The sequence below is a fragment of the Dryas octopetala genome, chromosome 9 (genome assembly GCF_963921425.1).
Source record: "Dryas octopetala chromosome 9, drDryOcto1.1, whole genome shotgun sequence".
Taxonomy (NCBI): domain Eukaryota; kingdom Viridiplantae; phylum Streptophyta; class Magnoliopsida; order Rosales; family Rosaceae; genus Dryas; species Dryas octopetala.
In genome coordinates this window covers 4542112-4556017 of record NC_141374.1, presented here as the reverse complement: position 1 = coordinate 4556017, position 13906 = coordinate 4542112, and the positions used below count along the sequence as shown (strand labels likewise).

General features: G+C 36.8%; 2 protein-coding genes across 2 annotated transcripts; one reads left to right on the top strand and one right to left on the bottom strand.

Annotated features, from left to right (window-relative positions):
* Window positions 1-2373: 2373 nt before the first annotated feature.
* On the top strand, window positions 2374-4913 carry LOC147273293 (putative UDP-arabinopyranose mutase 1). Its single transcript, XM_086257101.1, has 4 exons — window positions 2374-2761; window positions 3686-3936; window positions 4024-4192; window positions 4330-4913. The coding sequence occupies exons 1-4, from the start codon at window positions 2435-2437 to the stop codon at window positions 4657-4659; spliced, it is 1077 nt and encodes a 358-aa protein (XP_086113227.1). The 5' UTR covers window positions 2374-2434; the 3' UTR covers window positions 4660-4913.
* A 1600-nt stretch (window positions 4914-6513) lies between these two features.
* LOC147273292 (uncharacterized) lies at window positions 6514-11890 on the bottom strand. Its single transcript, XM_086256470.1, has 4 exons — window positions 11739-11890; window positions 10539-11406; window positions 9766-9902; window positions 6514-7913 (listed from the first exon to the last, which is right to left on the bottom strand). The coding sequence occupies exons 2-4, from the start codon at window positions 11156-11158 to the stop codon at window positions 7039-7041; spliced, it is 1632 nt and encodes a 543-aa protein (XP_086112596.1). The 5' UTR covers window positions 11159-11406; window positions 11739-11890; the 3' UTR covers window positions 6514-7038.
* Window positions 11891-13906: the final 2016 nt, after the last annotated feature.

Below are 13906 nucleotides of genomic sequence, written 5' to 3'. Positions count from 1 at the left end.
TCACGTTATGGTTTGTAGATCGATCAACCCCATACAGCAAATCCCAGCTCAGGTTGCCAATCCCAAGATTTATTAATTATTATATTCCCTTTTTGGGTAAAAATCTTCTGCTTATTACTATATTTATATCTTGATTATCTTCCAACACCCAACAATGATTAATTGATTATCATGACGTGCTGACGACATGTCGTTTTCTTAATCAATAGTGTTTAATGATCTTGTACTACATTGGTGCCTCTTAGTCTCAAGTTCTATCTTTCTAATGGAATTTTAAAGGGGCGTGTGTAGCCATGGTGGTATTGCCTTTCATTATCATGGAAGCAAATGAGCATTGAGGACATGAAAGGTCAAAAATTTGGTGTGGGATGTTTTTCTTTTCCTAGAGAATTTGGAATGGGGTCTTGTAGACTTGTTGTGTGGCATTTACTACTTGCCGCCCCTAAGGCCTAAATCTATTGAAATATAAGTCAAATGAATCCCATAAATGAAGAATCATTTGTAGTATAATCTTTCAATTACAAAATACCTACATTAAGTCATTAACTATAGTGTTACTTTCAATTTAGTATATAAATTTCAAAATCAGACAATTAAGTACACAAATTTTTTTTTTTCTGTTTGACAATTAAATACATTTCGTTATTTCTCTCGTTAGATCTACCGTTTTCTGCTTATGTGTTCACGCTAAATGTCATGTAGCACTAGTGGGACCCATCTTTTCAACATTGTAGATTCTAACTCACTCTTTCCCGCCCATTAGATGGATAATTTAGACATTTCCCCTTAATTTTCTTGCTCATCAGGTGGCATTTAACGTGGACATGTAAACAGAAAATGGCAGATCTAATGAAAAAGTGATAAAATATATGCAATTGTCAAACTGAGCAAAAATTGTGTACCTAATTGTCAGATTTTAAAACTCATGTACAAATTAAAAGTGTCACTATAGTTAATGTTGGTATTTTGTAATTTATCCAAACTTATTACTTTAGTAGTAGAGCATTTCTTGAACTTCTGGATCTATATTTAAAAAAAGAATTTGATCTAATCTATAATTTGAGTTACAAAATTCGACTTACATTCAACTCTTAACACTCATAACATGAGTTCAATTCTCGTTTTCCACCGTTTAGGTATTAATTTTGAGAAATCATGTACTAATATTTATTTTTACAATAATGTTGGATCCACTAATGACTATAATAATCAAATTGCACATCGAGAATTCCGATCTACCTATGTAAAAAAGTGGTGGAATTGTGATAGAAGTTAGTAACCCAGTTGACCAGTTTTGCAGTAAATGAAAGAGACACAAGTGGGGCCCATTAGGACCAAAGTACCAAACCCAGTCAATAGTTCTAAACTATTACACGTTTTCAGATCTGATCTCTACGGCAAAGACTCGGATCCAACGGACGATATTAATAGTAAAAGTGTCGGTAGCACACGCGTACGGTGCAATATGGCACTTGTCCAAAATGGGTTGAAGATCCACAAATAATGGCAACAAAAGGACCAAAGACTTTCAAGGAGTCGCCTCTGCCTCTCTCTGCCTCTTGCCCTACAATTTGGGCTTTCACCAGATTTTTTTGACCACCAATGGGACCTTACACAAAATTCCAAATTTAAACAAAAACCCTTTAACTTTTAGGTACCTTTGGGATGTCATAGTAATGCATTCTTTCCACTTTTGATTTCATTTAGTATTCAAAAATTTGAATTTATTTTAAGGTTTGTAATATTATTAAGAGAAATGAAAATGTTTGGACATGAGAGTGTAATTTTTCTTGTTTCCTTTTTACTTACAAAGAAGAATCAATCTTAGAATCTCCCTCCTCAACTCACCATATGTATGGGTCCCTAAGATCTAGCAATGTCTTGAAAATTGACAGCACATTGTTTTGTTCTTTTCATCACAAAAAATTTTGTTTCCCCCCTTTTTTTTTTCAACCAAAAAAAAAAAGCATTTTTTTTTTGTTAAAAAAGAATTGATATATCACACCATGATGGCTGGCATGATTATCGCCTTTTTTTTTTTTCTTTTCTACCTTATCGTTGACTCCTTAAATCTTGAAATTGACCAAATATATAACTCTCCAACTTTCTTTTAACCCAAAAAAAAAAAACTCTCTAATTTTCTCTCTATCCCACTTGAATCACTTGATTTCTTTCCAAGTATGCACAAAAGCACTTTTGGTACTTTCTCAACTCTAAATCCCTCTCATGAACCCAGTGATGGTAACCTAATCAAAGCTGTAAAACTGTAAACTTGTAATATCCCTGTTGGCACGTGCCACCACCTCTATTCGCACGTGCCATCCCACTTTATTTAGCCTTCAAATACTTCAAATACATGCGCAGCTCCCACCCCAAACCCAACAACACTCTCTCAAACCCAACCCTCTCTGTCCCTGTGAAACCATAGCTAGCCATGGCTGAACTCAGTAAGGTCTCTCCCACACCTCTCCTCAAAGATGAGCTTGACATAGTGATACCCACAATCCGAAACCTGGACTTCTTGGAGATGTGGAGGCCATTCTTTCAGCCATACCACCTTATCATAGTCCAAGATGGTGACCCTTCAAAGGTCATCAAGGTCCCAGAAGGCTTTGACTACGAGCTCTACAACCGAAACGACATTAACCGCATTCTGGGTCCTAAGGCCTCTTGTATTTCCTTCAAGGACTCTGCTTGCCGCTGCTTTGGCTTCATGGTCTCCAAGAAGAAGTATGTCTTCACCATCGACGATGATTGCTTTGTAAGTCTCTATTTGAACAACTGGGTCTCTAATTTGGGATTGTTTTGGATGTGGGTTTTGAGTTTGGGGTTGAAAAGCTTGGATCTTGATGCGTTTTGGCTGTCAATATCTGGGGTTTTTTTTTTTTTTGGGCTGTTAAATTTGTTATGCGGTTTTCAATTGGACTTTGATTTGACTCGAAATTGTTACTCGGTGCTTGAATTCTGTTCGATTTTGTTTTGTGGATCTGTTCTCACTCTCTCTGTTTGACTTCTGGTCATCCTTTTTTTTTTGGGTCAATTTAACTTCTCTTCTGTTGTCAATAGACATTACATGCTTTGATCTGTGTTTCTTTCAATTTATATGCCAATATCTTTTATACTTTTGGTTTGATCTGTTTCTTAGCACAAGTCAGAAACCATGTAGCCCTGGAAATCAGGCTAATTACGATTTGAAAAAAGATAAAAATAAAAGCTGAATCTTACCATCTAATAATGTTGGAGTTGGGTTCAGTTAGTGAACTTTGTCCTCGTGCAGATGGGTTTGTTTAGTCATTGGCGTCACTTTGTTCTGGTCCCGTTTCTATGATAACATGTTCTATGTTATTGATTGCTATCCTATGATAGCTAAGTTTTTGAAAGGTTGGTAGGATTAATCATTAAGCTAACTGATACTGTAGACCACATTCATAGATCCTCTCCCTTGCACCCTATTTAGATTACTTTGAGATCTCACACTATATAAGTTTCAGTTTGTAAATTTTGATTAAGCTAAAAATGTTGACTTTCAGTTTCATTTATACATATCTTGAATGGTTACTGCACCTTGTATTGAACTGTGGATGAAATTAGGTGTTGTGGTGGTGACACTGTGTTTCAGATTTCAGTGATATCCCTCCCATTCTTGTGAAAGTTCGGTGTTTTGATATTCTTTATGAAAATGCAGGTTGCTAAAGACCCTACTGGCAAAGAAATCAATGCACTTGAGCAGCACATTAAGAACATTCTGTCTCCATCAACTCCATTTTTCTTTAACACCCTGTATGACCCATACCGTGAAGGTGCAGATTTCGTCCGTGGTTACCCTTTCAGTCTACGTGAAGGTGTCCCAACTGCTGTTTCTCATGGCCTCTGGCTCAACATTCCTGATTATGATGCACCCACCCAGCTTGTTAAGCCTCGTGAGAGAAACACTAGGTACATTGATCTGCGATCAGCTATTCTTTAGAAATTGTATATTTGTGTATGTAACAGACTTGCTGATTATAATGCATGTGTTTCTAGGTTTGTGGATGCAGTCTTGACTATACCCAAGGGAACTCTCTTCCCCATGTGTGGCATGAACCTGGCATTCAACCGTGAATTGATCGGCCCTGCTATGTACTTTGGACTCATGGGTGATGGTCAGCCAATCGGGCGCTACGACGATATGTGGGCTGGCTGGTGCATGAAGGTACCTCCCATAATATCTTTAGTGCCTTTTCATCTTCATTATCCTTTGTTATTACATTTCATTGGTTTTGAAATTAAAACACCCTGCATTGTTTTTTCAAATTTTAGAGTCTCACAACAGTTGGTTTGGTTTTGTAGGTTGTTTGTGACCACTTGGGGTTAGGAGTCAAGACAGGATTGCCCTACATCTGGCATAGCAAAGCAAGCAACCCATTTGTGAACCTTAAGAAGGAATACAAAGGAATCTACTGGCAAGAAGAGCTGATCCCATTTTTCCAATCTGCTACCCTTCCAAAGGATTGCACCACCGTTCAGGAGTGCTACATTGAACTCTCCAAGCAAGTCAGGGCTAAACTTGCCAAGGTTGATGATTACTTCATCAAGCTTGCAGATGCCATGGTCACATGGGTTGAAGCATGGGATGAGTTGAACCCAAAATCCGTTGAGGCAAACGGAGCTGCGAAATAGATTTTTGATCACCATTGACATCACTTTTGATAGTCATAGGCTTGTTTGTGATCTGATCATCCATTTTGTCCAAGCTTTTGCATTCGAGCTAGGAATATTTATTTGGCAGGTCGGAGAAGATATTGTCTTATTTATCTCAGTAGTATTATGAGCTTCGAACAATAAGTGAGGGAGGATTATGTATTTTTATACATTAAATTATTAGCTATTTATTGAATTCAACAATGACTAAGTGAAAATTTGGTTGGTTAATAGTGTTTGGTGGCTTTCATTTTCCGACTTTTAGAGCATCTTTACCTGGTATCTCAAAGTACCAGGGAAAGATACCACGTATGCAATGCCTCCAATATGCCAAAGATGAGTTGGTATCTTGCAGTTCCTATCATGAATGTAAAATATGTAATACAAATCTGTAGATTCAAACCCTTGATACAAATCCAAAAACAAGTATACTGCATACAACTCATTTTCCTCCTGAGTTGTCAACATCGAGTAAGGAATTTGTTACAAGGAACACCAAATGGAGGTCTTCTTCAGTAGAGCTGCCTTGACTTGTTTAAAAGCTATGGAAGTTGGTTGGTAATTGATCACTTGAAAATTGAAATGACGCCTTGGTCTTATTCATGATATATGGACATTGGGTTTGGCAATATGCCAATATATTATGTGTGACTTTCTTTAATGTGGGATCACCAAGCAAAGATCAAGGGATGTATAGAGGAACTTGTATAACCTGGTAGAGAAGTAATTACCTACCTATTACTTCTCTGTAGAGAGAGAGAGAGACAGAGAGCCAACTATTTAATCAAAAAAAAAGAAAATCAGTAAGGAAGTTGCTTGGTAAAGGCTAAAGATAGGGCAATGAACCTAACAAGAATGCAGACATACTTATTTAATTAGGAGTTGGTTTGGCAGAACTGCAATTACTCTCATGTGGTCATGTTTATCAACCCCAGTACCCCACAAGCATATGCAAAAGAAATGACAATTAAATTAGAGCAACTACTGTTCTTTTAATAAGTAGAGAGCAACTAGAGTTGAATGCATATGCCACTCACTCTGACAAAAGAAGAACCAGAGCATATTAGAAATTTCGAATCGAAGCACATCACATGCACCAACCACCATGTCCTATTATTGCCCATTGCTAATTGCTTGCTTCCATCTTGTGTGCTAAATTTGATAATGCACTATCAGATTTGGTAAACAAATCTGAAATCTGAAAGATGCACTACTGCAATGGAAAGCATATTCCTAGATGCACAACATACAGAACAGCATGCAGAGTTTTGTCCACTCAAGCTCCCTCCAAAGGTCATCATCATTCATTACCAAAGGAATACAAGTTATATTAGAAATCAATCTTTCTTTCACTTTCACACATATTTCAAGTAGTAAGGTTAAAACAACTAAATGGAGCCGGTCATCAGCTCAAGAGATTATTGGTTTTAACTTAAACAAATCAATTCAGTTCCTAAGTCACTTTCTTTTTAGCCAAATTAGTGTAATCTACAGACAGTAGATTCACAATGCAGGCCGTGCCAATTAGCCATTGACTGTTACTGTGTGAATAATGTGACTCTTTTCTGTATTATGCAAACTATGCAAGGCTTGTACTGCTTACAAACTCACCTTTTATCAACCCTTCCATGGAGGCTAGCTTAATTAGAGAAAGATTAACAAATCGTAGGTTACACATAACTAGTCATTTAAAATGATGGTCTTGTGAGATAACTAGATGACTTCATATAGATAAATTACACACTTCTGAGACGGTAAAGAACCTTCATTACCAAATGGTATGCAGAGAGGTAACAAATAGGACAAGTATACGTTTATTCCTGGTAGCTTGAAAGCAGAACTTTATCAATGAAATTTCTTGAACATAAAGAGAGCCAAGGAGGTTAGAGGATTATTTAAGCCCGCATACAAGTCAACACTAGTATAAATGTGGAGCTGATCTCAAATATGACTGCCTAAAGCTAAAAGCTAGTTAGCACTTAGCAGCAGGTTAAATGGAATGGTAAGAGTTACTAGTTTCTTGCAGGCTCCAAGTGCTACCATGCATCAATGTTTCTCAGGGAGATCCATGGTAGATTTGTTCCCAACTGCCACATACTTTGGCACTTCGCATCCTGTCTCATTACAGACCAGGCTATTTTACTCTCTGATATATAAGGAAATACGCAATAGAAATATGCCTTCAAAAGGGCAACTGGATTGAGAATACAGCTTATTTAAAATAGTATGTCTGAAAGTACAAAGATACTTTCAGACATACTCATTGTTCAATTTGGCATATCATCAATTATATAAAATGAAATTTTTGATATGATGGTTTGCTAAGGTACTCATGCACTTAACTTTTTTGCAAATTACTTAAGTGATCCGGAGGCAGCAGAAAGCATCATTTTCCTGCTTCACCTGCATGGATTGCCGTTGATCCTCCGCTCGTTGGAGCTGTGAAGACAGTTGAAGCAAGTCAATAGTGGTCCCATCTTCACATGATAGGCGATCTTTGGTATTCACAAAATGTGATCCATGGAAAATCCCATCTGAGATTCCATAATCAACAGCATCACTACCATTAGATAGCAGTATGGGTCCAAGTAGACTCCCACCAACAGAATTCATTCCTGTAGAAGGGTATTTATTTGACACCACACTTGTAGAGGACTGTGAGGATCCCCCAATAAGCTTTTCAGAAACTTGACCCAGGCTGTAATGGGTATGGCTAATTGGCATGACCAAGGGACGAGCCATGGGAATTCCTGACGAATGGCTTGAAGAGTTCTGTGATTGGGATGACAGAAGAGAGAGAGCACAACCAGAGTCTGAAATTCCCGATAATCCTTGAACAGTTGATGCTGTGTTGAAAACATTGAAGTCTTCACTTACTAATGTGTTCTCATGGAAAATAGAATGTGAACCAGAATTTAGGCCTCTCATATCATGTGAATATTGACTACCATTCTCACTGAATATGCTTCCAGTACTCAGAGCATTAGTTCCATTTTCATGAAATGGATGATACTGTTTTCCAATATCATATGAAGGGAAGATTGATTTCAACTGCAGGTGCCCGTTTGTAACAGGCATCCCTGGCAAAGGCCTAAAATGAGTCCCACCTTCAAATTTTATACGCCTGTACCAGTCGCTTGCTCCATATTTCTCAGGATCCAAAATGCCACTAGGGAGAATCTCTTGGCAGATAAAAGATGCAGTTGTTAACATAGTCCCCTGAAATCTGTTGCCTGCAGAAGTATGTGGACTGTTTAAAAGAACAGTAAAAATATAAATGACTCTCAAAACAGTAGTGATAGAATGAAGATTCACTAATTAGTAACTGCAAGAACTATAGATTATACAGGAAAATCCTCATATTACATTTGATAGGAGTCTTAACACACAACTTATTGCCATCACTGCATGCAATCTGGCTGAGCTTTGAAGGAATGATGGTTGAGCTAGATTTATCTCAAAACTCTTTCACAGAACCAAGTAGGGCATTCAATTCTTGGTAATTAGTTATATTCTTTGTGGAAGTTATTTGGTATTAGAAATTTAAGCACAACTTTTGTAAATTTGGGTGCACTGGGTCCATTTGAAAGTTTTGAGTTGAACTCTAGAGAAACCATAACAAAAACAAAGGATCATACAGAAAACATGACTCCTGTTAAGGATTTTTCTGTTGTAGTGGCATTTGAGGAGCTTGACCTTACTTAAAGAGACAATTTTGCCATATATTTGGATATTATTTCATCATATATTTAACCCAGCCCTCACTGGAAGAAGCTTTCACCTCAATGTTGAAACCACAATATGCAGCCACTAGAAACATACATGTATCATGTTCCTCCATTATTAACACTTAGTATTAGACAGAGTGGTCCAAAGCCTAAACATATGGGAGGAAATAAATTTAAAAAATAATTTCAGAACCATAAAACCAACTAAAGTTGTTTCATAGAACACATAACAAGTAAAGGATAGACTCATTTATTAGTTAACTGGTGCTGGACTCACACAAGGTTATCTGTTGGTTAAACATGGCAAGGTAATTGTGTACAAGGAGAGAAGTCCAGCAATATGATACATTGTAACCATGTGAGGGTATGTTGACATTGAATTTTATGTAAAGAAATGGACTATTAAAGTGGTGATAAGAGTATATGCATGAGGTAAACCTTGGTAATATTTTTTTTTTTAGTGTTTTTCATATCAGAAATTTAACAATATATTGCAAGTAGAAAGTAAAACAATAACTTCGTAGTGTATCATACCACAGTACTATTTTTTCACACATAAAGTTATGTTTTTCCTTAAATAATTGATATGAATTCTGTCAGGACACATATATGTTCAAATATTTAAGCTCTTGAGTAGATGATTCAGAAACAGACAAGACACCAGAACAGATCTGAGACATATCTGTAAGTGTCAAAAACAAACAAAAGTACTTCAGTGTGAAACCTACGGACAAACATAAGTTTTTTTACAAAAATGAGGAAAAGGGAAAGGAGTAAAAGCTGGTGGTCAAAAAAAGCCTGTGCTTACAAATTATCTACTGCCATGGACAGCAGATTTTGAAGTTCAACAGGAAGCTTTCACTCTTAAGATCTAGCTAGATTGTTAATTTCTCTTGAGCAATGAAACAATTAAGTTGGAAGGGTCAAAAACTGTAGAAATCATTTTCATTGATAAGAAGTTGATAATATATAAAAGACACTTAGAGAGATTTCTATTGTGGAAAATGCTGTTTGCCCCAACTATTTTCCTAACTTACGTGTCATCAAATTACTTGACAGGGTTTATCTTTTTCTTTCTTAGGTTTTTATTATTTTTTTTTGTAGAGTCCAATGTATGAATGCCATTTAAGTTGGGAAAGAAAAGTTGGTAAAAAACGTTGGGGAAATGACATCTTCCTTCTATTCCACAGCATCAACTCAGGTTCAACTGAACAATGAAAAAGTAAACATTTCCTTGGTAATACAAAATCCAGGGCTGCACAAGAGATGAAGGTATGTTTGCATGCAGTTAAGGACAGACAGGGGGACCAGGAGATCTCATCGATAACTAAAAATTAGAGATGAATTTTTTTAATACCATTATATGACTGAAGCAACCTCCCAGCTCTTCCAGAGTGCATACCCACTTGAGGCTTTCTTCGTCGCTCATTGTGTCCTGCAAGGCGTTTACGACAGCTGCGCTTACCATCATCAAATTCAGCTAGCAAATGAAACCTGGATGTTCAAAAGCTAGTACATATTATAGCAGCATAAGAATCATGACATTAAAACTAAGCCAGGGTTTGCAAAGTAGCTCAGGTGGTTTGATTCAAATTCCTGTTTGTTGAAAATATATTGGTTTTATACTATTTCAAAATTCAGAACACATCTGGACTTGATAAAGAAAATGAAAGAAAAAAACTCACATATATATATATATATATATATATCCATGACAAGTTAGGATCATCCAATTGAGAAAAATCAATATTTGACAAAGAAAGGTCAATTGACTGAGTGTTGTGGCAACCAAGTTACATATTTATTACTGGAACATAAGAGGGTTGGACACTGTCCAGGAAAGAACAAATGAGAGACGGGAAGCACATAGATGATGAATGGTTAAAGATGAGAGAATTCAATTTAAAAAAAGCCATGTACTCAGAGAAAAAGAATTCATTCAAAGAATTCAAAGTGCAAGAATGCTAAATTTGATTTCCAAAAAACATAAAAACATGAAAACACAAAATAACTGCCCGGTACATACTATTGGCTCGGATTTAAGAGGATACTGTAAATTTATTTTTCCCAGAATTGCAGTGGGCAATCAAACTGAGCAAAAAAGTTGAAGCTTGATGAAACAAGACCAACCTGCTACATTGCTGACAAAACCTCTGTTCTATGCCATGGACAATAACTTTGGCAGTCTTTGAGTGAGCCTCACAAACTTTGTGCCTCTTGTGGTAGTCCTTGGAGGAGCTGAGGTCCTTGTTGCAACCATAAACTTGGCAGTAGGCAGTCTGGGAATACACTCCTGACACCCTCATTCTCTTTGGAGGTGTAGATGACTCAGATGAAGACATGGGAATTCCTTTAGATAACTTAGATTTATGTACTTCTCGGTTATCAGCCAACCTCCCTAGTTTCAAATCAATGAGTGAGGACTCCCTACTGTTAGAGTCCACAATAGAGCTTGAAGGCTTTGAAGAGGATTCGTCTTCTCCTGAAAACAAATTGGGGATTGCCATACTTCTGATTAGATCATTTGGTAAATGTTTTCCTATCATTTCTGGCAAACCCAACTCCCCAAAACCTTGACTTTCAATACCTTGTTGACCTGATACTAAAATATTGCTGCTGCCAAAAGTAGATGGGATTTTCAATTCCCAACCCATCAAAGCATTTCTATTTCTAGGAAGTGAATCAGTATGTGAAATTGTTTCATCGGATACAAACCCCTTCCCTTCAGTGATACACCTCCAAGACTCCATTACATGTAAAAGGGTCAAAATTTAACAGATTCCCACTAAAGCCCACTTCAATTTTATACAACCCCAAGGATCAAGCTAATTGCTTATACTTCTAAAACCTCAATGAGCTCAGAGCTATATATAGGTAACCATTGGAGAGCCATCATCAGCACTGTACACAACCCACAAAAGGCCACAACTTTACACAAAGACAAGAAAGTGCAGAAAATTTCCTTCTTGAAGCTCCAAATTCATGGGAGTATCAATTCCTGGGAAACCAAACAGAGTGAAAAGGAAAATCCATCAGATAGTGCCAATGAAAATATAACCAAACAGCAAAATGGGAAAAAAAAAAAAAATTGCAAAAGAAATGTCTGAACTCTGAACCCCACGTGAATTCAATCATGAAGCATTCAAGGAACAGGTAAAATTAAACATGCTCAATGTGAAGCAAAGACTGAATAAGTGGAAAAAACAGAAGCAACCAAAAGCCAGAAAAACAGAGTTTCAGGTACTGGATGAGCAAACTATTCATCGGCTGAAAGAAAGGAAAGCTAAAAAGTTGCCCCCGAGAGAGAGAGAGAGAGAGAGTTCACTTTACCAGTGGACCAGTGTAAAGGTGGAATAGTGGGTATAGTGTTGTATGATGGGTTTGAGACAGACACACCTGAATTGGATGAGAGAATTTAGTGTGTCCTAAACTCCATGGAAGAGCTTGTAGTTGCTAACTTGCTATTTTGAGAGAGAGAGAGAGTCAAAGACCATTGAAGAGAGTTTGCAACTTTATTAAATTTAGTAGACCAAAGTTAGAAAGCAGAGGAGGTTTATCCTTTTTTCCTTTTATTTAGTAAGCAAGGAATTGCTATTTCCACACTCAATAACCAAAACACTATGACAATAAATATTTAAACTTTAGACCTTGGGACTATGATATGAGTGAAAAAATTGAGGACAAAAATTGTCCAAAATAGATAGAAGTGAAACTTGAAGACAAAAGTTTGATTCAAACCATACAATTTATAATTACACAGAACAGTACGTAGCATAAACTCCCATGATTATTTAAATGAACCGCAAGGAATTATCTGAGGTGGGTCAGTGATATTTCATTAGAAACCTACCCTACAAAGAGACCAAAATAAGAGTTGATTAATTTATCAATAATTCAATGAAAACAGCATATTCCCTGGAAGCATGAAAAACATGGCTTTGAAATTAACAAGTACCAGAAGCCAAAACCAAAGCCATGCAAATGAGCAATTATAGAGTGAGACCGTGTGAGAGACTGTGAGAGTGATGTCCAACAAGTCAATGCACAGTCAACACCAACTCACTGTTTGATGTTTGGGATCTTGAAGACTAGCCAAAATACCAAAATTTCACACCTCATCTTTGTTTTTAACCCAACAGTCTCTATCCTCCTATGGCGCGTGGAGTCCAAGCGCTGTGGGGAGGAAAGTGGGGCATGCAGCAAGGCACTACAGAAAGAGAGATAGAGAGAGTGGAAATAACTGGCAACCAGTTATTACATGCCATCCTTGACAAGTCAAGAAGAGTGTACTTTCCTTTCCTTGAATATCTCTGAGAATAATTGCCTCCTTGATTGGGCTAGTGCTGGTGCTTAAGGAAGTTTCCCAACCCTTTTTTTTTTTTTTACTATTTACCAAAAGAGAAAAAAAAAATTCTCAACCCCAACATTGTAGATATCACCTTGCGCTTGTAAGTTTAAAAGGAAGATTTGAAAGGATCAAGGTCCAGCATTTGCAACAAGTACATGCTATAAATTACATGTTCTAACAACTTCATCTTATATTCTTATCCCATGACCCAAAAAAAGAAAAAATAAAATTGATACAGAGTATATAACAAATGAAAGCAGTTATTTGCACACTTTTTTTTGCTTTTTGCACACACTTTCTACCATCTTTTAAAATGTAAAATTTCTTGTTAACACACAACTCTCATTACCAAAATACTCTCAATCTCATTAATTTTACCAAATTTCTCTTACACACCTCACCCTCATTACCAAAATACTCTCAATCTCATTAATTTTACCAAATTTCTCTTGTACACCCAACTCAATTCATTCAAACAATACACACTCACTCAATTCTTTAAGACAATACACACACCCATCCACAACCTCACGCCCACCCGATCCTAGCCAAGAACACACCCCTGTATACTAACATCGTCATCGGAACCGTCACCACTGCCACCAACTCAGCCGTTGAAGTCTTCGTCAACTCGCCACCGTCAATTTGTCATTGGTGGTCTCACCACCTTACTACAACACCATAGCCATTGTTGTCAACCCATAGGTATGTCTTAAGCTAAATTATTTTGATTCATATGCAAATTTAGGTTTTTTTATCAAATTTAAATTGGTTAATCCATCTCAATACTTTTTTTTTTTTTTCTGTTTGAGATAAATTGGAGTGCGGATTTCTGCGTTTAAAGATTGAAATTTCGAGTTTGGATTATAGGGTTTCGCAGGTCGTTCGACACTGGTCTACCAAATATTTTGGTTTCGTTCGATAGTAAGCTACCGAACGAAACCGAAATGTTCAGTAGACTAGTGTTGAACGACCTGCGAATCCGAAAATAAATAACCAAACAATTCACTTTTGCACTCTAAAAAACCTCAATCCAAATCATCGCAAACTGACAAAAAATATATTGGGATGATTAACCAATTGAAATTAGATGAAAAAGCATTAGATTTACATTCAAATCCAAAATTTTAAGTTATGGCATATCTCTAAC